Source organism: Vulpes lagopus, chromosome 2, assembly GCF_018345385.1.
Source record: "Vulpes lagopus strain Blue_001 chromosome 2, ASM1834538v1, whole genome shotgun sequence".
In the NCBI taxonomy this organism is placed as follows: Eukaryota; Metazoa; Chordata; class Mammalia; order Carnivora; family Canidae; genus Vulpes; species Vulpes lagopus.
In genome coordinates, this window is record NC_054825.1 from 39,593,832 (window position 1) to 39,619,333 (window position 25,502).

The 25,502-nt window shown below is 35.1% G+C and overlaps 1 protein-coding gene across 5 annotated transcripts in view; it reads left to right on the plus strand.

Annotated features, from left to right (window-relative positions):
* The window catches only part of PARG (poly(ADP-ribose) glycohydrolase), a 117,202-nt gene that overhangs the window by 39,730 nt on the left and 51,970 nt on the right, over positions 1–25,502 (plus strand). For all 5 annotated transcript variants that reach the window (XR_005985907.1, XM_041742540.1, XM_041742541.1 and 2 more), the window contains exons 8-10: positions 9,131–9,223; positions 13,328–13,485; positions 22,768–22,847. Coding sequence is in view for 4 of the 5 variants with exons in the window: in XM_041742540.1 (XP_041598474.1) it covers positions 9,131–9,223; positions 13,328–13,485; positions 22,768–22,847 (331 nt within the window). In the remaining variant the exon portion in view is untranslated. The remainder of the gene's footprint in view (positions 1–9,130; positions 9,224–13,327; positions 13,486–22,767; positions 22,848–25,502) is intronic.

Genomic DNA, 25,502 nt, shown 5'->3' on the forward strand with positions numbered 1-25,502 from the left:
CAAAACTAGGAAGAGACATGGAGGGATTCTTCCCTAGAACCTTCAGAGGGAGGATAACCCTGCCAAGGACCTTGGTTTCAGACTTTTAGCCTTCACAACTATGTGAGAATAAATTTTTGTTGTTTTAAGCCACGTGGTTTGTGGTACTTCATTATAGCAGCCTAAGGAAAATAATATGGTATAGTAGTGGCATAAGAATCAAATTGTGATGAGCACTGAGTAATATACAGAATTGTTGAATCATTATATTATACATCTGAAACTAATATAACATTGTATGTTAATTATACTTCAATAAAAACAAAATGAAACAAAGATTCAAGTTGATTATTGGTAAACCAAGAAAACCCAGAAATAGATCCATGATTATACGATCATTTGATTTTCAACAAAAGCAGTCTAATGCAGAAAAGAAACATCCTTTTAACAAATAGTGCTTGAAGAACTGGTTGTACATACGGGGGGAAAATGAACTTCAGCTCTTTCTACACAGCATACATAGAAAATAAATTCTAAAAACAAAAGCTAAAACATAAAGCTTCTAGAAGAAAGCCTCTTTGTCACATAGGCAAAAATTTCGTAGGACACAGAAAGCATTAGCCATAAAAGAAAAAAAAAATTAATGAATACTCGTCATCTAAGGACATTAAGAAAATGAGTAGACAAACTAAACATAGGGAGAAAATGTTTGCAAAAAGTTTTTCCAACAAAGGACTTGTATTTAAAATATATAAATAACTACAATTCAAAATTAAACAGTATTAAAAATTGAGCAAAAGATTTATAAGACATCACAAAGAAAGGCATACAAATGACCGATTAGCACATTAAAAAGTGCTCAATATCATTTGTCATTGGGGAAATGCCAATTAAAATTGGAATGAGGAAAAAAAAAATTGGAATGAGGGAAGCTGGGGTGGCTCACTGGTTAAGCATCTGCCTTTGGCTCAGGGTCCTGGGATCGAGTTCCACATAGGGCTCTCTGCAGGGAACCTGCTTCTCCGTCTGCCTATGTCTCTGCCTCTCTCTGTGTGCCTCTCATTAATGAATAAATACAATCTTTCAAAAAAAAATAAAATAAAATTGGAATGAGATATTAGTACACAAACACTGGAAAGGCTGAGGCTAATATGACCAAGTGTAGGTAGAGATATGGAGCAAGTGGAACTTGCATACTTTGTTTTTGGAAGTGTACAATGGTACTACTATATTGGGGAGGGGTCTGGGAGTTCTTTAGAAAACTAAACATTAAAAAAAAAGAAAACTAAACATTTATGTACTCTATTATTAATTAATTAATTCTGTTTTTGTTTTTTAATTAATTAATTCTGTTTTTGTTTTTTTAGAGAGGGAGGGACTGGGAAAGGCCATAGGGAGAGAGAAAATCTTCAGTAGGCTTATTGCCCAGCAAAGTGGACTCAATCCCACACAACCCTGAGACAATAATTCTGTTCCTTTCTACACCCACAAAAAATGAAAGTGTACAAAAAACTCCTGTATTTATAGAAGAATGTTTAGTATATTTAATCTAATAGCCAAAACCTGTAACAACCTAGTTGTCTATCAGTAGGAGAATGAATAAACAAATGGTGATGTATTCATACAATGGAATAAAATAATAAAAAGAAACAAAGTCACTAATTAAACATAGATATGTCTCAAAAACATTGTGTTGAGATAAAAAGCACCTTACATTAAAAAGGAAAAAAAGCACCTTACATAAAGCAGTGCAGGTCCTTTGTTTCCAATGCATAAAGTTTTACAAGAAGCAGAACTAATCTGTAATAGAACAAATTTAGAATAATGGTAGTCCCTCAGGTGTGGAGGCAGGAGTTTCCTGGGAAGGGGCATGAGAGACTTAAGGTTTTCATAATGTCTTATATCTTGAGAAGGATCTAGGTTATACAGCTATATACATTTGTTACAAATTTGTTAGATGATAATATGCCACTTAAGTATACCACTTAAGATTAATTTATTTCATTGAATTTAAACTTGACCTTAAATGAAAAAATATATAAATATTAAATATTAAACTATATTAATTGATATACAGGCTGAAGTGATGAGTGTATTTCATGTCCTCAGTTATTCCAAAATGCATTGGAAAATGGATTGATGGACAGGTAGATATGTGACAAAAGTAAATATAGAAATGTAATTTAATTATAGAAACTACTGAGTATATGGGTATTAACTGTATGGTTATTTTAACTTTGTTGTAGTTTTGAAAGTTTCATATAATGTTGGGAAAAGTAATTATCAATAGGGAATTCTATATATATAATATGGATTGCTGTGTAGGATTTATCATTCTATTATATGGAAAGACTTCTATGGCTTTCTCTTTGGCAAAAAAAAAGTCGCAGAAAAATACAGTATACCATTTAGTTAAAAAATTAACATAACAAAGTTGAGTTATTTTAATTTCAGAATCATAGGATTATGAGTTTTTTCATCTTCGGTTTTTGGGGTGTGATATACTTTTTGTGGAAAAATTATTTAATAAAATTTAATAGTCTAGACCTTGTATATAAAGTTTATTTTGAAAATTTTCATGAAAAGAGATTATTAGTAACTTCAAAGTTTTTTATAGCGATCTAATGAAGCACAGACCAATACATATAAAATGGAATGACTTAGATGTTGATCATATTCATTGATTTGTGATTGGTCACTTTTTTTTCTAAAGATTTTATTTATTTATTCATGAGAGATACAGAGAGAGAGATGGAGACACAGAGAGAGAGAGAGGCAGAGAGAGAGAAGCAGGCTCCATGCAGGAAACCTGACTTGGGACTCGATCCTGGGTCTCCAGGATTATGCCCTGGGCCGAAGGCAGGTGCCAAACCGCTGAACCACCCAGGCATCCCATGACTGGTCACTTTTTAAAAGTTGCTTGCTATGAACTGTTTGAAGAAGTAGATCTATGGAAACTTACTCTTTTAATAAAATAATGGTAGTTTTCTGATTTTATCAGCTACAGATTTCATTTATTCTCTCAAAGTTCAGTAATTATTTAATACTTTCTGTGTGACAGACACTGTACTTAGTCATGTATGAATATGTCTATAGTATTAGAGCACAGTTCACAGATTTAGTTTTAATTGGTCAAGTATTCTAAGAAAGAAGAAATGAGTAAACATCTCTTCATTTGCATGCTTCTAGAGATTTAAATCATTCATAATGTTTTGACATTTGGCAAATCAGTTACTCTTTCTTCACAGTTTGTCCATGTTTCTATCTGCTAAAGGAAGAAAGAAAGCCTTTCTTCAGTCACAGTGGTGAGCTTGTAGTATGACCCATGATTATCCATCAGGGTTAGGGCTGACCTATTGAGGGAGGTCACAAAAAGAGCATACGGCTTTCTGCTGTGAGACTCCTGAGGTCAGCGATCATATCTGTTATTGTTTACAGTTCTGTCTTCATCCTGGCAAGAGACTGGTACATAATAAATACTCAAAATATTAAAAAAATACTCAAAATATTTGTTTATTGGCCAGTTAAATTAACAGATTTATAATTTAAAGAGAAGAGCAAAACAGTATTATAATTTTGAAACTCAAAAAATAATAATAATAATAGTTTTGAAACTCACCGTGTCAGTTCTAAATGAGACATACACATGATGGATTTGTGGGACTAGAATAAAAATACAATAAACACAGAAGCACCTGCTACATATAATTATCTATGCAGACTGTCCAATAGAAAGCAGGGCTTTGCTTGTGGAAAATTTAATGAAGCTCTCCTTTTTACCATCGTATGTTTATTTTCCTTATAATCATCATTGCCATTATTATAAATAAACAGAATATATGATATATTATAAATAAACGTCTACTATTGTTTGAGGCTCTTGCTCTATAGTAAAGAAATGGTTTATATTTTGCAAACCTTTTATTACTTATATCTTGGCTTGCGTTGTATAGGTTAATAATAATTTATAAAAGGTAACACTCGCATAAAAATACTAATAATCTGTGAGCAGGCTTAAGATCATGGTAGCTTTTTAAATTATGCATTCTATCTCAAACTGTAGTTGGGTTGGTTATGTTCTCAAATGACTTTTTTTTTATGTTCTCATTTGTGTTTCCAATGCAGCATTTAGACATAGCTCTGAAGTGTTGACAGTTTGAAGAAGTCCAGTGCAGTAATGTTTTATCAGATAAATAAATGATATTTTAAAGCTTGTGACAGTCAACAAAGCATGGCAGCAACTACTTGTACGTCAATTTTAAAAGACAAGGACAGGTACCCAAAGGAGTAGAAGCTGTCAGCCCATTTAGACACATAAGGTTAAATGTCTTTAGGTTAAAAATGTTTGGGTAGACATTTTTCCCTGTCCCTCCTGTTAAATGCAGCCAAAAACCTTGGACACTATATAAACATAAAAAAAATCTGAAAGGTGGAGAAAAGACTGTCCAGCTAGGGTTTGTGGGGCCCTAGAAAAGATACAATAAAGTCCTAGAAGGAAGCTCAAACTCTCATGGTCCCCATGCCACTCCCCCGAGGGGCACAAGGTGCCTCCCCCACTCTTCACAGATAGAGGACTTGAGTTTCTACTCTAAATTGGCGGTAATGATGCAGCTCTTGCCTTCCCCTGTTACAGAAGTCCTGCTAAAACAAGATTTGGGGCGCCTGTGTGGCTCAGTTGTTTGGGTGTCTGCCTTCAGCTCAGGTCATGATCTCGGGGCCCTGGGATCGAATCCTGCATTCGGCTCCCTGCTCATTGGGAAGTCTGCTTCTCCCTCTCTCTCTGCCCATCCCCCCTGCTTGCTCTCTCTAGCTCTCAAATAAATAAATAAAATCTTTAAAACAAGATTTAAAAAAAAGATTTTATTTATTTATTCATGAGAGACACAGGCTGAGGGAGAAGCAGCTCCCTGCAAGGAGCCCGATGCGGGACTCAATCCTAGATCCTGGGATCACACCCTGGGCCAAAAGGCAGACGCTCAACTGCTGAGCCACCCAGGCGTCCCTAAAACAAGATTTAAATAAGATCCAGAATCTCATAGCATAATACCCAAGATATCCAGATTTCAATAAAAAAATGACTTCTCACCAAGAATCAGGAAATTCTGAGTTGAAATGAGAAGACAACCAGTGGATCCCAACCCTAAAACAGATGTTAGAATTATGTGGCAAGAAATTTAAAGCAGCCATCACAAAAGGCTTCAATGAACAATTACAAACTGGCTTAAAACAATGAAAAAATAGTTCCAGCAAAGAAATAGTAGCCATAAAGAAAAACCAAATAGAAAGTTTAGAACTGAAAAATACAATAACTGAAATTTTTAAAGAAATGCAATGGATGAGCTCAGTGAAGAAATGGGATGACAGAAGAAAGAAATGGTAAACTTCAAAAAAAAGAACAAGAATTACTCATTTTGAACAACACAAAGGAAACAGACTGGCAAAAAAAAAAAAAAAACAGAAGGAGCTTTGGCGCTATAACAAAAGATCTAACATCATTTTAGTACTAGAGGGAAATGGGAAAGAGGTCAGGGCTGAAAAATATAGAAGAAATAGTAGCTGAAATATAGAAATAATAGCTGAAATTTTCCCAAATTTTACAAAAGACATAAACCTATAGCTTGAAGAAGAGAAGTGAACCCCAAACAGAATATATCCCAAAAATCCATGCCAAGGCATAGAGTCAAACTTTTTAGAAGGCAAAGAAAACATTTTGAAAGTATTAGGAGAGAAGTGATGCATAGCCTGTAGGAGAAAAACAATTCGAATGATAGTGAATTTCTCATCAGGAAGCATAGAGACCAAAGGAAATGATACAGTATTTTCAAAAGACTAAAGGGAAAGAACTATCAACCCAGAATTCTATATTCAATGAAAATATTCCTCAGAAATAAAGGGGAAACCATGATTCCCAGGTGAAGGAAAAGGAAGAGACAGTCATTATTACACCTATCCTAAAAAATGTCTAAAAGAATTTCTTGAAACAGAAAGGAAATGATAAAAGATGGAACATCATGAAGGAAGAAAGAACAACAGAAAGAGGAAATGTAGTAAATAAAATAGATTGTGTTCTAAATTGTGTTTGACATTTTCTCTTTAACTGCTTTTCAATAATTATAACACTGTGGTTCTCAATATATGTAGGGAAATATTGAAGACAATTAGATTATAAATGAAATAGGGTAAAGGGTCTTGAACAAAGGTAAAATTTCTCTACTGGAACTGGTAAGCTGTTGACACCAGTAAACTGTGGTAACTTACCTATAATGTAATGCCTAGAGCAGGCAATAAAATCTATTCAGAGATGTACTCAAAAACATTTTAGATTAATAAAATTAGAATTCTAAAATATGTTTAAATAACCCACAAGGAAGGAAAAAGATAACTGATAAAAGAAATGGAAAATAAAAAATGAAATGAGTATTCACTAACATATTCATGATTAAGTGTAAATGGTCTAAATCTGCTAGTTGAAAGAGACTTACAAAGTGAATAAAAAAGTGATGCTTGTTTATAAGAAATCATTTCAGACATAATGATATAGGCAGGTTGAAAGTAAAAGGCAGATTTATTTGTGGTGGCCCAAAACTGGAATCAAACAAAATGCCCCTCAGTAAGGTAATGGTTAAACAAACTAGGGCAGCCCTGGTGGCTCAGTAGTTTAGTGCCACCTTCGGCCCATGGCATGATCCTGGAGACTGGGTCAGGCTCCCTGCCTGGAGCCTGCTTCTCCCTCTGCCTGTGTCTCTGTCTTTGGCTCTGTCTCTCATGAATAAATAAATAAAATCTTTAAAAAAAAAAAAACCCAAACTATAGTATATTCATACCATGGACGACTACTCAGCAATAACAGGGGATAACTATTGGTACTTGTATCAACTTGAGTTGATCTTAAACGTATTAAAACTGGATGGAAAAGTCAATTGTAAAATATACTATTTGATTCCATTTATGTAACATGACAAAATTACAGAGATGGAAAACATACATGGTTGCTAGAGCTTAGGAACGCTTGGAGGGGGATCCCTGGGTGGCGCAGCGGTTTGGCGCTGGCCTTTGGCCCAGGGCGCGATCCTGGAGACCCTGGATCGAATCCCACATCAGGTTCCCGGTGCATGGAGCCTGCCTTCTCCCTCTGCCTGTGTCTCTGCCTCTCTCTCTCTCTCTGTGACTATCATAAATAAATAAAAATTAAAAAAAAAAAAAAAAAAAAGAACGCTTGGAGGAAGGAGAGTGTAACTAAATGGATAGCAGGAGAGAGATTATAGTGAAATAGTTTCGTATCTTAATTTTGGTGTTAGTTACACAAATGTATATATAATAAAAATAGCATAGAACGATAAACAGTATACCAGTTTTAACTTCCTATACCTTTTTTTTTTAATGTGTTAACTTCCCATTATAGAGGATTAGAATTTAGCTATTGTTCACTTCCCCCTTCACCACTAACATAAACCTTATTTCTTGGGATCCCTGGGTGGTGCAGCGGTTTGGCGCCTGCCTTTGGCCCAGGGCGCGATCCTGGAGACCCGGGATTGAATCCCACGTCGGGCTCCCGGTGCATGGAGCCTGCTTCTCCCTCTGCCTGTGTCTCTGCCTCTCTCTCTCTCTCTCTCTCTCTCTCTCTGACTATCATAAATAAATTTTTTTAAAAAAAATTTTAAAAACCTTATTTCTACTTCCCATTTTCCCACCATAGTTATCAAATTTGTTTCAGTTAAGATCAATATTCTGTTTTTTAAAGCAGAATAGTAAAAACACTATACATATCTAAGATATTGCTTTTCCACTCTTGCCAACTTTTTTGTTTTCCCCAGAATTAATATTTGTCTTGTGTTGTTCACTTACATAGTTTTCTATATATCTGTGATTGAATCCCAGACTCCCTGAGTTACCTTTCTGTTCATTCTCAATGTTAGTTTTCCCACTGTTCCAGTTTAAAGAGGGAGGTAAACGTAGGTTGGATTTTAGAGCATTGGTATAAAGACAGTTCTTAGTGTTAGAAATTCCCTGCAAAACCAGAATGGATGTAAATCGTTACTTTTTCTATTTACACACATACTTTGTGCAGTTGCAGATAGACAAGTGAATATTCCTTTATTCTAGTTTATAGCGAAGAAAGTCTGTTGGTTTGTGAAGCATCTGCATCCCCATTAATCCCATGAGAAGTGGGGAGAGCAATGTAGTAGAGTTGGGAACACTTGGGTTCTAGTTTTAATTTAGTTGCTAATTGACTTTCTCAAGCTAGGATAATCAGGTAACCTCCTTGGCCTCAGTTTTCTTTTCTTTGTAATAATGACAGAATCAGACTGGATTATAAGTGAGAGCTCCTTTAGTTCAAGTGTAATTTTAAGTTGATAAATGTCTTTATTTAATCCTGACTTAACACATTAATTTCCAAATGGTTAATGGGTTAATTCCAAATGAGTTAATTTCCAAATCAATAGTGTTTTCATTTTCAGTACTTTTAAAAACATACCCTTATTTTTAGAGAGAAATTAGATCAAAAGACCTAAAGTAATTTTTAAAGCCTGCAGAGGTAGGAAATTATAAAAGACAAAAATGGGCTATGAATGTTGCCTTTGTTGTGCTTCAAATTATGATGTGGGAATTGTAGTTTTAACTTCCCTAGGGTGCCTAGAAGAGAAAAATTCTAAGGTCATCAGAAACCTTGTTGTTTACTACCCATAGGTTAGATTTGAAAAATACACTGTGCTGTGAAATAATTAGTATGGCTTTTATGGCAATTTCTTTACGTTTTAGACTATCGAAGCTGGATGGATTCTTGAAGGTTTCTGAGAGAGTCCCTAGTGGTCTAGCAGTAACCAAGGGCAGAATGTGCTGTTTTTTATTTGCAGATGTTTTATTTAATTATGAAGTGTGATATATGAGAGATATTTGGTATTTTGAATACCAAATAATTAATTAGTTTTCACAGAGTATTCAAGTAAGTCAGGTAAGTTTGAAAATGAATTTTTAAGTTCACTTGAGTTCACCTTAAGTACATGTATTGGTGTACTTTTATATGTGTTTGATGAGACTGATAATGTCTCACATATTATGGGATTTTATGAAGAGCAGGTATATAATTTAATTTCATTACAAACATTTATTCATTGGTTATTATTCACTAATATATTTTACTGGTTTTCAGGTACTTGAAGAAGCAGAAGCTCAACATTTGTATCAGTCCATTTTGCCTGATATGGTGAAAATTGCACTGTGTCTGCCAAATATTTGCACCCAGGTTAGTCGAAATAACTTCTTCCTCAGTAGCTTTCTTGAGATTCACAAATTGAATTTCTTTTAAACTCTAATGGCCAGGGTCAAAGAGAAAGAAGAGAGAAATGAGAAACAGTTTTTTTTTTTTTAATAAGGATTTTGCTATACTGAAGAAAAGGTTAGAGGCTAGAGGGAATACTGCAAAAGAACATTAAAAATGCAGCATTCAATTTCTGAGCTTCAGTTTACACTGTTGAAGTTTGCTTACTGAGACTTCCTATTCTGTTTTTGTTTAAACAATCTCTAACTTAAAAAAGCCATTATTCCAAAACACACTAATGGAGTTAGAATATTTTATCTTCAAAATGGCCTACTACCTCCCTCTCCTTTCCCCACACAGTGATGTGTTATATAACAAATGAGCTCATAGTGCTTTTTTAGCTTTTAAAAATGAAAGAATCTGATATTATTTCTTTCTAGAGGGAGTATATTAATTAATTGCTACATAAGAAATTACCTCAAAATTTCATGGCTTAAAGCAGCAAACATTTATTATCTCACAGTCTCTGTCAGGAATTTAGGAGCAGCTTTCCTGAGTGGTTCTGGCCCAGGATCTCTCTTCTGGTTGTAGTCAGGGTGTTGGTCAGGGCTGCAGTCATCTCAAGGTTTCAATGAGACTGGAGGAGCTGCCTCTCAGTTGATTTACTCACATGGCTTTTGGCAGAAGCCCTCAATTTCTTGTGATAGCCCTCTTCATAGGTTGATTGAGTTGTCCTCACAATGTGGTTGCTAACTTCCTGGGAACAAGCCACCTAAGGGAGACAACAAGAAATTGGCAATGCTTTTTTTGACCTAGTTTTTTAAGACATCTACCATCATTTCTGCTATCTTTCTGTTGATTACAAATTAGTCACTAAATCTAACCTGCACTCAAGGAGATGGTAATTAGACTCTCTTAAAAGGAGAAGATACCCGGGTGCCTGGGTGGCACAGTTGGTTGAGCACCTGACTCTTGGTTTCAGCTCAGGTTGTGATCTCAGGGTTGTGAGATCAAGCCCTGCATCTGCTCCTCACTCAGTGCAGAGTCTGCTTGAGATTCTCCCTCACTCTCCCTCTGCCCTTCCTGCTTTTGTGCATGCTCACTCTCTCTCTCTCTCTCTAAAATAAAATCAATAAAAATAAATAAATCTCTAAAAAGGAGGAAATATCAAAGAATTAGTGGACATATTTTCAAATTACCATAAAAGGCTATTGGTTTGTTCTTTTTAGTTTTCTTCCTATGTTTCTGAAAACAGTGGCTTGAATTTGCCTGTCTTTTGTTTCTAGAGCCAACCCCCTTGCTGCATGGATGCTAGCCAAGATTCTGTTGATGCTTTTGCCTCACAGAGGCCCTAGGGACATTTTAGGTGGAACAGTGTACAAACGTGTGAGAGTTTTCACACACTGTAGTGTGTGACACTGCAGTTTGTCTTTGGGGTATCCCCCAAACCACAAGCATAATCATTGAGACAATCTAAAAACATGACCAAATACCTGAGGGCCATTCTATCTTCAGTTGAGAACCACTCTATGTTTTTTGATGTGCCATAGTTGTTAGCTTTTTACTGTGGCATTTCTAATTTTATGTAACTTTATTTTCACATCATTAATGCATTGTGTGCAAAATAAGCTTTTCTGTTGGGCACAGAAAATATATATTAATATTCTTCTTTGTTGTCTTTTTTGAAGTTTTTTTGCTTGCTTCTGTGTCATGTTCACTCTTTTTTCTTTCCTTTTTTCCTTACCTAGTAAAATGTCTCACTACATCTTAGGTTCTGCTTAACTTTTACATCCCCCTGCAAAACCTTCCCTACCTCTCCTGGCCAAAGTTAATCCCTCCTGTAGCACTCAAGTCACACTTAGAACATTATTTTGTAATTTATCTTTATATATCTACCCCTACTATAGTATATTCTTTTTGAAGGGAAATCGTCTTTGTGTCCCCAAGTTTCATGTGCTTAATTAAATGGTTTTTTAATTCAATGTGTAGTTAATAATTGAACTTATACTTGATAAGTATATAGCCTTTAGACATGAATCACTTAACCATCTTCTCTTCCCCTTGCACTTAGGCAAGAGCATTTCTGTATTTTATGTAATGAGATATATATTCAAAAACATCTAAATTTATAAGCTATAACAAGGCACTTGGTAGAACAAAATCAGACTTGTGGCTCCTCTATATTTTGGCCTGGCTAAAAACAAAAAAATTCTGTTCTTCCATTAATGGGGAGAACATCTTAAGTCTGTTTTCTCTACTCTACTGAAAAGTAAATCTCTGCTGTGAAAGTTAATATTTCACTTTGATATCAAGATATTTTTGGCAAATTAAATTGTATATGTGGTTACTTCACAATTTATTACATTAACATTCTCTAGTCCAAATCCAAAAGGTAAATTTAGATTTATAAAAAGGAACTTCAAGGAAGGAAACGAATTTTGGACATGAGCTTCTTGAAAGATCTTGGTTCATGTTAAACCAGTCTCTTCTTTTATCTAGCTGAACACTTGATAAGATTTACATCTTATCGTTTTCCCCAAGTATGAGCTTTCAGACATTTCTCCTCCAAGAAAACAAATCAATTATTCTATTTAAATCGTATTTTTATTAAAATAAAAATAAAAATAAAATCCTACTATTTGGTTATTTGGGGGTTAAGAAATGTTTGTGTTTATCTTTCATTAAGCCTAAAATGCCACCCATTAATTTTTAAAGTTATTTTTATGAATAACTTGATAAATGGTAGTTAAAAGCTCATTTTTAACTAAAACTAAGTACCAGTTTGCCATTGTCACCTTTTCTAAACTTATTGCTGGGTTGTAAATAAATGTATAGGATGGGAAAATGGAAATCAATATGAGCTCTCTGTTCCGTCTTTCTTAGGAATGGTAATTGCTAAGGCCTAAAAGGACAGCATTTGGATACTGTAGTGATTCTTTCCATTTCCTCTGTTTGTCTTTGTATTTTCCCAAGAGAAACAGTTAAACTGCAAATTTAACCTTTTTTTTTCCTAGCACACTCTTATTCTAGCACTGATGTACATTTTCTGATACTTAGAAAAAAGTTAATTGTTACATCATTGCAGTTTTGATTTGCCTTGCCTACCTCTCCTAGGCTTCATTTTTGATGTTGATTCGTGAGATATGATCAGGACAGTTGGTTTGAAATGAATGCAGATATCCAGGATTCCTAGTTCTGGGTCTTATTGAAAGGCAGAAGGAAAAGCATCTTAAATATTATGTTGGAACATTTTAAAACTTTACAACTGATATTATAAACTGGCAGTTGGTCTTTGGCTTTACCACCATGTCTTTAAAAACATGTAGTTTTAACATTTAAAATAGAATAAAACCCACTGAACATAAGGTCCTGTGGATTATCCTGAAAAGAAAAGGTCAGTGGATTTGGATTTGGTACAACTAGAAGACATTTCCATCATAAAAAATCTGAAGAAAAAATGTCCTATATCTTCTTGGCTTAAAGTGATGATGTAGGGAAATGCCTGTCTTCTTACAGTTTATACATATGTCTGTCTATACATGTCCTATTAATTGCTGTAATAAAATTAGATTTAGGTCTCAAAGAAATTGTCAAAGTGAAGGTTGGTTCAGAATTAGAAGGAAAAGATTTATTTATTGAATTTCCTTAGGTCATTTTATTTAGGACTAATAGAAAAATTGCTCTATCCAGCAATCTTAAATATAAGTGAGAATAAAATTTAGCATATGTAGTAATGGCTAAACTCAGTGATGCATTTTTCTCTTTTATTGTTTAGTTTTTCATTACATGGATAATGTGTTTTTATTTCTTACTTGCTAAAGCAATCTTGTTTTCCCCTAATAAGTAATGTTTATGTTCTCTTTACTATCATTATTATTGATTAGAAATCTGCAGTTTGTCAAACAAGTACACTTTTCCAATCATCCTTGATGAACTGCCCTTGACTTCAGTACTGCTGATTTAAGGATTCAAGAGTGGCCTGAAATTATTCCTGCCTTAATTTAGCAAATGCAATTTGTTGCCTCTGCTTTTGAAATTGCTAAACTAATTATTGCCCTTCTTGTCTGTATATTTTGTTTCCTCTCTCAGCCAATACCACTCCTGAAACAGAAGATGAATCATTCCATCACAATGTCACAGGAACAGATTGCCAGTCTTTTAGCTAATGCTTTCTTCTGCACATTTCCACGGCGAAATGCTAAGATGAAATCTGAGTATTCTAGCTACCCAGATATTAACTTCAATCGGTATGTTTTCAGAGAACACCTCTTTAAAAGTGAAATAGAGAAGGGTGGAAGGAACTAATATTTGTCCAGTGATTTGCCATAGGCCAAACATTTTATGTCCAGTTATCTAATTTAACCTTTACAATGCATTAAGTTAAGTGGTTTTTTTGCTATTTTGCAAGCAAGATAAAGTTCAGTGAAAATTTTTGTTATGGTACAGTTTCTCTCCATTATCAACACTAAGAAGGAGTGGGGAAACAATGAAAAATAATGTCATCTGTATAAAATAATTTCTTTAAAATCCCAACAAGAGATATCCATTTTATACCATATTCTCTTTGTATAAATACCAGTTGTGAGGAACATGTTGTTAACCTAATTTTGAGTCATTATGTTAAGCTAAGTTTAAGAGAATAGTATTAGTCATTTAGTTCAAATATACAGGGAGCAATTCCAGTATTCTCTACAGTTTAAGTTCCTTCAGGTCACAAGAGAAGGGGTAGACCAGTTTCTGACTTCTGTGCCTTCTCTCATCCACAAGGCTTTTATTTCTTCTTTGAGCATCAGTTTATGTATCAGTGCACTTCTGATAGCTCTGATCCTGCCAGGATAGGTTTGCTATTCCTCTGGGTTCTTAGGAAGGTCTGTACGAACCTCTGTTATGTGGAAGAGGAGGTATACAGCATTATGATGCTTAATTAGAAAAGGGTGTAGTTTAATAAAGGAAACCTTTCTTGAGGAAATAACGTTTGAACTAAGTATGAAAGGGTAAGTAGGAGTTTTTACCCAGGAGAAAAGGAGAAATGATTATATTCTGGGCAGGGAGTATAGTACATAAAAAGGCATTGTGGTAAAAATGGCATGACATCCTCAGGGATTGAAAGAAGACCAGTGCAGTTGCAGCAGAGAGGACAAGTTGCAGAAGGAGATGACAACCAGTAGGCGATCCTACTAGGCCTTCCTAAGGCAATAGAAAGTCATTAAAGGATTTGGTATGGGAAGAGGGGGAAGCTGATGCACTTGATCAAATTTACATTTTCAAAAGTTTGTTCTGACTACAGTGTGGGTGCTGAGTGGAAAGGGGCCATGGTACAATGAGTTTACCCAGTTAGAGAGGCGATCAACGCACCAAGAAGGAGAGGATGATGGCTGGGATTGTGAGTAGTGGGGGTGGAGGTATGGTGACATTTGAAGGGCAAGTCAGACAGATTGGATCAATGAGTGGGTAAAGAGAGGTATCCAGGGTACTACCTAGGTTTTTACAACCAGGCACGTGCCTTTAGTGTTCTCTACTTTTCCTGCTGTACCGCCTACCCTACTTTGTTAAAATTGTGTGTTTCATCCTTTCAGTGGGGACCGGGATTTTTTTTTTTTTAAGATTTATTTGTTAGAGAGAGAGCTGGGGAGAGGCAGAGGGAGAGAGAGAGAATCTCAAGCAAACTCCCCCTCTGAGGACAGACCCTGATGTAGTGCTTGATCTTACAGCACTGAAATCATGACCTGAGCCGAAATCAAGAGTCATCACTCAAGAGTCAGTCACGTAACGGACTGAGCCACTCATGTGCCCCATTAGTGGGGAGTGTGGATAGGGATCTTATCTTTCATTAAATTTCATGCATTGTAGGCATTCAATAAATCCACCCAATTCATTGAGTGAATGAAAATAAATTTTGCAGATGGAACATTTAAAGAGTTGATTAGTGGCAGAGTGCTAAGACTAAAACGTAGACCCTTTGTTCTTAGTCTACTGTTTTTTATTTTTCAAACTGCATCTTATCCTTAGCATTTAGGAGATGTTTTATTTTTAAGCTATGTATAATTAAAGTTTTTGCCTTTGATTTCTTTAGTATTTGGGGTAAGACTGAGAGAAAACAGAGCATTGGTATCTGCAATTATAATTGTAAGAACCTGTTTATTAACTATAATTTTTGGCTTAGTTAAGAAATTAATAAGAATTTATTTCTACTCGTAGTTAAGGACAATGCATCTCTTGCAGGTTTTCTTTTTAATATAGTAAAGGAAATGGTCAAATTTTGTATGTAAGTAACCAGTGGAAATTTGATTTTGTAGAAATGTAATTATCTGTTTCCATGAAGAGTATTAGTTATATTAATAATAAGGATCTCCATAGAGTAGTAGTCTTTCTGGTTTTTGGAATAAATGTTTGATTAGCTCCAGGATCACCAGGGATACTATAAATTATAAAATCTCTATCCAGAATTCTCAAGATAGTCCCAGTGGTTTTATGTTTTCCTGGTTTTGGATTTGGTAAGCAGTAGCTCTAATTAATAATGCTTTAAAATTAGTGTTTCCATGGCCACTTACAGTTTGTTTCCATGGAATGAGTAGTCAGCTAATGAATGTATCTTGATAGTCCCTCAGATGTCTTAGTTACAAGCTTTCTTAAATTCTTTGACTTGATTATAGACATTTTAAATTTATTTTTTAGATAAAAACTTTGCATTCTCTTACTAAGTTAAGGTTGTAGCAGAGAGCCTCTTCTCCAAAAAAGTTATTTTCAAAATTGTTAGGGATATTTTCAAACATACTAAAAAATAAAGGAAACAATATTATGAACCTATGTTTATTTAGCCAGCTTCAGTACTTACCAGAATCTTTTATTTTGTTCTTTTTTCACTTATCCAACCCCACCTTTTCTTTAAAACAAACAAACAAACAAACAAACAAACAAACAAAAACTATTTTAAAACAAATTTCAGATGTTAAATTTCACCCAAGAAAAATTCGGTATTTCAGGACTCCTGGCTGGCTCAATTTATAGAGCATGCCATTTTTGCTCTCTGGATCCTGAGTTTCAGCCCCGTGTTGGGCATAGAGTTTACTTAAGAGAAAAAGAAAAAGAATTCAGTATTTAAACTCTTCACAAATAACAGTCTGATATCTTAGTTAAATGTTAATAGCCCTTTGCTTAGAAAAGATTAAAACTCTCTGTGGATAATTATACATATACATTCCTCATCACGTAAAACAAGAAAAAGCACAGAAAGGGAGCCGATTAAGCATGATTAGAATTAGCAATTATAGGGGCGCCTGGGTGGCTCAGTCGGTTGAGGACTCTTGATTTCAGCTCAGGTTGTGGTCCTGGGATCAAGCCCTGCACCCAGCTTCAAGCTCCGCATGTAGTCTCCTTATATCTTTCCCTCTGCTCCTCCCCCTGCTCACACATAGGAGCGTGCTCTTTCTCTCTCTCAAATAAATAAAATCTTTAAAAATAGAATTAGCAATTGTTGGCTTTAATAAGGAATAAATAGTTATATGTAGAACATGATCTCATTTATGTTAAAATATCTGTATCTGTTAATACATGTCTATGTTCACATCGGAACATGTATGAACATGGAAAATGGACAAAAAAATGAATAAAAGTATGATTACCATTGGGTAGTGAGATAAATACATTTAATGCTTTTATTTCATCCTTTTCTGTATTTTTGAAATTGTTTATAATAAGTACATATTACTTTTATAATCAGAAGAAAAGTAGTTACAAGTCAATCATCAGAAATGGAGCAGAAGACAAAGTTAATAAAAAGAGTAGATGATTTTTGTAATTTGATTTTGAGGTTGGAATCCCACAGATTTTTTTCAGTCTTTTTCAAACAACTAGTGTGGGTAGTAGCTTCTTCTTTCCTAATTATAGCCCCATAGACACAGTATCATAACCTCCCCTTCACTGTCCATTCAGCCTGTAAGAGAAACAAGTCCGCAGGGTCCTCTAAGGACTGGGCACCTGTTACACCAACAGCCTTCTTTTCTCAATAGTAAAATGTACCTCAGGTTTGGAGTGGCTGACAGGTAATAGTCAAGAAGTCTTGAGAAGGCTTAGCTTTTGTGACTTCTCATTTCCTGCCACAATTACCAGAACCTGCATTAATTTTAATACCTGTGTTAATTTTAAAGCATCATTTTTTTCAGCTAAACATCTGACGGGAATGCTGGCACATCTTAAGAAAGAGCATTTGTCTTTTTCATTGTGCTTGGTCATTTATCCTGAAGTCTGAGCTGGTTGGCTCTGAGTGACAGCATGTTAGGTTTGACAGGAAAAGAGGCTGAGCTATTTTTCTTAATATGGATTTGAAGAATATAAGCATTTTATGTAAATAAATGTTGATTTCTTTGCTGGGCATGAGAAATTTTTTGCATAAGAATAATCCTTAATAGGGGATCCCTGGGTGGCACAGCGGTTTGGCGCCTGCCTTTGGCCCAGGGCACGATCCTGGAGACCCGGGATCGAATCCCACATCAGGCTCCCGGTGCATGGAGCCTGCTTCTCCCTCCGCCTGTGTCTCTGCCTCTCTCTCTCTCTCTCTCTGTGACTATCATAAATTAAAAAAAAAATTAAAAAAAAAAGAATAATCCTTAATAATAATAATAATAATAATAATAATACCTAATATTAAATACTTACTATGTATGAATCACCATACTGTTATTTTTTACCTAATATTTCAAATTTATAAATTAGGTATTGTTTTTTTCATTTTTCAATTGAGAAGATGAAGGCTTAGAGAGGATTGATTACTTCACCAAGTCAGCGGTATAATTCGGATTCAAACTCAGAATAAAGTTGGCTTCTAGAATCTGTGTCCCTTAACCATTCTGCTATCTGCCCTCCCTTTGAGTAAACCAGATTAGTACTTCATAGTACTAATCATAGCTAATCAGAATCTAGAACTATCCTTGGAAACAATTCTTTATCTGTAAAATGAACCAAAGTCATTCATCAGCCCGGAGTGATCATAAGGGATGACCATAAGGGATTTAAACTCATACTATCTCAATAGCATTTCATCAAATGAGAGTTTAATCTGTTGAAGATTTGAAATTAGGTATATTCTTATGTTCTGGCTGATGGATGTTCTTTTGATCACCAGAATGTTGAAAATTAATTAAGGGCAGGTAAAGCCTGTGGTAGTCTCCACAATTGATTTAGGGAATCCTAGCAGCCAGGATGTCAGCATTTGGGTGCACTGAGATGGTATGTGTTTAATAAGCCTAAACTAGCAAAAAAGAAAAACAGAAATTATGACTGTACAAGATCATTGATGCTGTCTGTTGACAGCTTACTTTGATTCTGTCTATAGAGGTTTCTAGGTAGGGAAGCTTCTGTACTAATAGGTTCAGTGAGAGTAAGTGACTTGTCAGTAAAACTGAGACTTGCATACTGTCTTCTGTTCAAACTTGGTGCTCTTTCATTATATCTTACTCGAGCAAAATGCTCTGACCGTGCTCCAGAAATGGAAAACAACCCAAAGTTCCCCATTTTCATGTGACTTATGAAAGATCAAGTACCTAATTTGATGAGCCATTTGGTAAGCTGATTATGGAAGATTTTGTTGTGGTGGTGTTTTCTTTTTTGCCTAGTTGCTATTTATGGTTATAGTTTCTGGCAGTTGGGAGTTGTGTGTGTGTGTGTGTGTGAGTGTATTTAGCCTCAAAGGGGCTATGGCTAGCTAGTTGATTGAATAATAAAAATGGTTCAGAGTACGTGGTGGGAGGCTGACGTCAACAAATTGAATAAGTCTTCCTGTTTTTATTTATTGTTGTGTTCTTGCAGCCCTGCTTAGTTATGTTAAATATCCTTGACCTTTTCCCCTGCTTGCCTTTCAGGGCCTAAACATCCATATAAAGGCTTCCAATGTGATTAGCATTGATGCTTTTGAGATTGCTTAGAAACTGATGGTCAGAGATTAATTGTGGGTTGCAGCAGTGGTCAGCCCAGGAGGCTTTTACATCTGCCTCTTCCCTGGATTGAAAGTGCTGTTGGGGCCATATGGCAGATTGCTTCACAGAAAAGCCAAAAATGACTTTGTGGCTAGGTTCCAGATTATCATTTGCATCCATTTTAAAGTGGAGGTTATACTGCGTTGAGTTTGATTTACTGTGTACTAATGGGATTAGTCCTTAACTTGAAATCACATGAGGGGATGTGTGTGTGTGACTAGAATTAAATTCCAGTAATATTACCAATATTCTATTCAGGGAAAGGTTTTATTAAACTGTGATTTTATTTATATATATGGAAAGGAAAACACGAGTTAATAAGTATCTAACCTTTGATTGCCTTATTTCCTTAAAAATAAAAAGTTTTGTTTAGAATGAAAGTAAAGTTGCCTGAATGGCTTTTTCTGTTTGCTTTTCTCAATACTCTCTAATATTCAGTTAAATGCCAAAAAGTCCATCCTACATGCAGAGGGGTTTTTGTGGTCTTTTTTTTTTTTCAAGATTTTATTTATTTATCCATGAGAGACAGAGAGAGAGAGAGAAAGAGAGAGAGAGGCAGAGACACAGGCAGAGGGACAAGTAGGCTTCATGCAGGGAGCCTGATGTGGGACTCAACCCCGGGTCTCTAGGATCACACCCTGGGCTGAAGGTGTCGCTAAACCGCTGAGCCACCTGGGCTGCCCTGTGGTCTAGTTTAAGTGCAGGCACATATACATGCCTGCTGACTCAAAAAGGCCTTCAAATACAAACCACAGGCAATAGTTGAAAACCTAAATTTAAAAAAAATTGATGTTGAGAAGTTAAAAAATCAGATGGTGCTTGATTATTATAAAAAGGTCTCATTCTCTCTGAGTCTCTGTCTCTCTGGGTGCATTTCTGTCTCTTCCTTCCCTCTGTCCAGCCCCATCTCTGTTAGTCCCTTTGTCTCTGCCCTCTGAGACTCATCTTTTTGTGTTCCTCTTTTCTTGAACTCCTTTCGCAGTCTCCTTGTCTCCCTCCTCCCCCTAGATACTGTCTTCTTAGATATTATGTCTCTCTTGTGACTTTCACTCATGTGGTTTGCCAGTGTTTTTATGTTATTTTCACTTGTTTTAATATCAGGATAATTCATTTTATTTGGGTGGCTATGCATAGTACTTTCAGACTTCACTGTTGTGGAATTTTAGATTTCATGCAAGGGTTTCAAACCTGCTTCATCTTCCTTGACTTTCTACCTCCTTGTCTCTCCTTCCTTCCACCTCACTTGGCACTTCCTGCTCCATCAGGAAAATGGGAAAGCATATTTGGTTACATAGTGATTTGAAATTAGCGTGACAAATTAACAATACATTGCGATTTTGCTTGACTTTGTACCTATACGGTTAGGACCTACAAGATAAACAATGGGTGCTCATTTGTAGTGTGTGATAGTTACTGCCATATAATCTTCCAAGAAAGTCAATATTGCTAGGGTAATAAAATCTGTAGTCCCAAGAGGCTCTTAGGTTTACTAATTTGTCATCATGGTTATGAAATATGTGAACTTAAGTGCAATTTTACAAACGACTGACCACAAGTAGAAGCTAGGGACACTTTTTATGTTTGGGTGAATTATTTCTTAGGGACAACAGCCATTTTTTCCCCTTTCTACACAACAGTTCTGTGGAAGAGGAACTTTAATTGTGTTATGTAGTACATCAGTTCATCTCTAAGAAAAGATGGTGGCTGCATTTATATTCATACTGTTTCTCTCTACCAAGTAGTAAACCTGGAAAGGGATTTTGCAATGGTTCCCAAGACATTAATTTAGTAAATTATATTTATTTGATACTGGATGTTTAATTAAACTGCCAAGTGGCTTCTTCATTTTGACTATCATTTTGATTTAAATAAACTCCATCCTGGTTGACAGGATAGATAGAAGAAACCAAGCTGAAACCTGTACTCTCAAAGATCCTTTCTTTTAGCAGGCAGCTGGATTTTAGGAGTATTTGTGATAAACATTTTAGATAAGTATGTTCTTTTAGATGACTAAAAATTATCACACAGTCTTCTTTTTTTTTCTTTTTTCTTTCTTCTTTCTCTTTCTTTCCTTCTTTCTTTCTTTTCTTTTCTTTTCTTTTCTTTTCTTTTCTTTTCTTTCTTTTCTTTTCTTTCTTTTCTTTTCTTTTCTTTCTTTTCTTTCTCTCAGGAGGTCAAAGAGGCAGGGTGGGCAAAGGGAGAGAAAATCTTAAGCAGACTTTATGCCCAGTGTGGAGCCAACTCAGAGCTTGGTCTCACAACCCTGAGATCATGACCTGAGCCAAAATCAAGAGTCAGATGCTTAACCAGCTGAGCCACCCAGGCACCACCATACAGACACTCAAACTATTTTTAAAAATCAGTTCAAAAAAAAATAAAAATAAATAAAAAATAAAAATCAGTTCAATTTTACCTTTTTTTAAAAATCAGTTCAGTTTTAAATTTGTTTAAAATACTTTTCTGACATTAGTATTCTTCTCAGGAAATAAATATTCACACAAATCGTTTTCTCAGAAAATAACCCTGAATATAGAATTTCAGATCATCAAAAACAGGATCATTTGATATCTACATTTACTTCCCTTTTCCTAATTCATTTCAATTTGCCAATAGGATTTTCTTATGGAATTAACTCTTCCCTCTCTGCATAGTTACATAAGCTTGCTTTTCTAATCATGAAAACTTTTACCCATTTTGGCACTTATTAAAAAGGACTTTTACTTGAATGGTTTCTGGTTGTAATGCCAGAGCATATGACTAGAGGCAGATAAATAATACCTCATCATTTATAGCTGCAGAATTTCTTTATAATTTTCAAATGCCTTTGGAGAGCTAGATCTCATCCCCAAAGCATGTTTTTATGTTTGAAATCTTTTAGCAAACTCCTTATTTAGGTCATATGCTTCCAAAGCCCTGCTTTTCTTTCCTCAGGATAAATTGCATTATGTGTTACCGTTAACAATGCTATGTCATTTTGAAGAAGACTAAGTAGTGCAAGTCCAGGTTTCTGGAAACTAAATGAAGGCACTGTTTTGGTTATTGTGCAAAGTGTGTATCTGTTTAACTATCAAAGATTGGTCTGTGCCCAAATACTTTGTCATACCTGCTTGTTATTGTCATAACTGCCCACTACCCTCCGTCCCCCAACATAATCGTGTGGATTTTTTTCAGGGACTATTTTTGTTCAGCCATTTAACTACCCAGTAATATTATGAATTATTAGTATTTTCCATTGGGAAAATGATTGAGCATTAACTCGCCGGCCTAATTGACTTTGGAGGACCAGATGGTGCATTTTCCCTGGAGGAAGATAGAGGGAGAAATGTGGTTGTTAGAGAGTGCCATCTGACTCAAACAACTTCTAAGAAGCCTGGTTCTATTTGGTTTTAGTCCTCTCCAGATGCCGTTTGAATCCAGTTTTCCAGGTCTCTGTTATTATAGAATTGCCTTCCCTTGATAGCAATATATTTCGTTGCTAAATATATTTTATTGCCTTAATGTCAGTCATTAAGGCATTTTAAACCCCTTTTTTATTTTCTTTATTTTGTTTTTCTTCAGGTTGTTCGAAGGTCGTTCATCAAGAAAACCAGAGAAGCTTAAAACACTCTTCTGCTACTTTAGAAGAGTCACGGAGAAAAGTAAATTCCTTTCATTCTTAATATAATTTTTATCACTAATTGGGATGGTTCAGATCAAGTGTCAGGTCAGAAACATTTTGTGTTCAAAGTACATCTTCCTGCCCAAACCAAATAATTCAGTATTATAATCTAGATTTTATGCATGTTATATACATTAAATGTGTGTTATAAATACATATGAGTTGTATATACTCTGAAATTAGATCAGTAGAACATACTTTAATAGGTTTTCATGAGTGAAAAACAGTAAATTAATACTCTGAAAAGAAGGTATATTGTCCAGGAAATATGTTTTGGGTGTTCTTTATTTTAAGAAGCATTGACTACTAACAGTTTATTTGTGGAGGACAGCCAGTTTGTTGCCTTCCTACCATCCTTCTCTTTTGTAGCCCCTTTACACACTTTGTAGAGTTCTTATGAAATAGTGTTATACTTAGTGTTTACAAGTTTGTCTTTTTCTTTTGGACCTTGACCATACTGTTTTCCCAGAGACTAATTGTAACACCTGAGGCAGTGGTAGTAGAGGTCTAACCAGGGCTAGAAATTACCAGCTAATAATAATAATAGATCGGTACTGCTACTCCTACCCTAAGAGCTGAGTGCCCACAGACAAGCTTAACACTTTCAAGCCTCAGTATCCTCATCAGTAAAATAAGAGAATAATGACCAACTACTTCATAGGATAGTTGTAAATGTTAAGTGAGAAGTTACATGAGTGGCCTTTCCTCCAAGTCAATTATCAGGGAAACCAGAACTTCTTAAAGTTTGCTTTTGCTAAATAGAGCAGATCAACTCTGGTCAAGTGAAATGAGTTCCTTTCAATTCTGATCATTCAGGTTGTCAGATTGTCTTAAGTACATCATTGGTTCATTCTAAGGTCAGTTTTCTCATAGCCTTCCTCACATTACACTTGGCATTTTTTCCTTTTGAAGTTATTGGCACTGAACATTGTTCAGAGTTTTGGAAAGAAGTCTGTTATCAGAATTTTGATATTTAACAGAAAAACCATGCTTCTTTGATAGAGGACTACTTACTTGTTAGCTTATTTATTTTTAGTTTTGTTTTCTATACTGAATGAAATAATAAAGGAAATGAAGTCTCATTTGAGTTTATGAGACATAAAGCCAAATTAGGATTTGTAATAATTTGTTGGAAAAATGAGTATTTTTTTTTTCTACCTTAAATTTGCTTTGCTAAATAGGATGAATTCTGTTATTATAACTAAGTAATTCAGAGCTTACTTTTCTGTCCTTGGAGTCTTAGTTCTCTAAGAGCTAACTTGCTTAAGTTTTAGGATTTTGTTTACTTTGAGGGAAAATGCTAATGTTTTGTTTTTTCAACTAAAAATTTATAAATCATCATAAATACTAGGAATTAGGCTGAAAAAAATTATAACTAGACATTTTATTTTCTGGCTTTTTCATTGTACCTGGTAATTTAGTTCCTTATGAAATATAATGAAACATGTTATAAGTTTTTAGGATGTAAAGTTACAGGCTTAAAGAGGAAATAGTGGAATAAAAGACATTTACAAGCTAATGATGAATTTATATAGAAAGTCTAAAGTCTACTTAATAGAAACTACAGAAACCTATTTAAACCATATTACATCAAATCCAGGACATTGTAGAGTGTAAAAAGTGTCATTATGTTATATACTGCAAAGAAGGAAAAAACACTCAGGTTGAAGGATCTTAGGAGACCTCTTTTACATAGTTGATATACCAGAAGTCTGTACCTTCAGTCTAAGGATAGATGAGAAATTAACCTGGCTCTGCAAAAAAAGGGACAAAAAAGAAACTGCAAGTGTCAGTCTTGGCACTGGCTAGAGAAGATACAAAAAATTTCCTCTGAGAATTTAAACCACTAGCCTCAAGTTTAGAGTCTAAAGTCCTATTACCAGTGTGATCCACAAAAGCCTGCAACAGTGGATTTAATTCACAATGATCTCAGGTTGGTGGTGCTCCCAGATGACTGCAGAAGCAGAGGCACATCTCTGGGAAAATTCAACGTTAATTTAGACTAGTGGCAATAGCTAGATACCTTCCATTATGAAAGTTGTATCCCAGTTTCAGAGGCTTATTACCACATGAAAAAAAATGTGTCTTTTAGAATTGATAAAATGATAAAATGTAATTCCATCAAGACCAACTTTTCGATGTTGTCAAATGTCTTTATTTTGTTTTTTTTTTTTTTGTTTTTTTTTTTAATGATAGTCACAGAGAGAGAGAGAGAGAGAGAGAGAGAGAGGCAGAGACATAGGCAGAGGGAGAAGCAGGCTCCATGCACTGGGAGCCTGATGTGGGATTCGATCCTGGGTCTCCAGGATCGCGCCCTGGGCCAAAGGCAGGCGCCAAACCGCTGCACCACCCAGGGATCCCTTTATTTTGTATTTTTAATGAGGATCTTGTTGATTTTTAAGGGCTTTTTGAATTATTTTTAGTATAGTTTTAGATAAAATACTTATAGATGGAGTATTTAAAAATTGATCATTCATATGCAGCACATATTGTGATTTTATTAAGGGAAATATTTGATTAACCAAAATAAAATAATCTATTCTAGTATAAAAGTTACCTTTTTATGGAAGAAAGGCAATAAGAATGCCCTCAAGTTCTTTTTGTTTTAATTATATCTAAAGAGCCATGTTCTGTC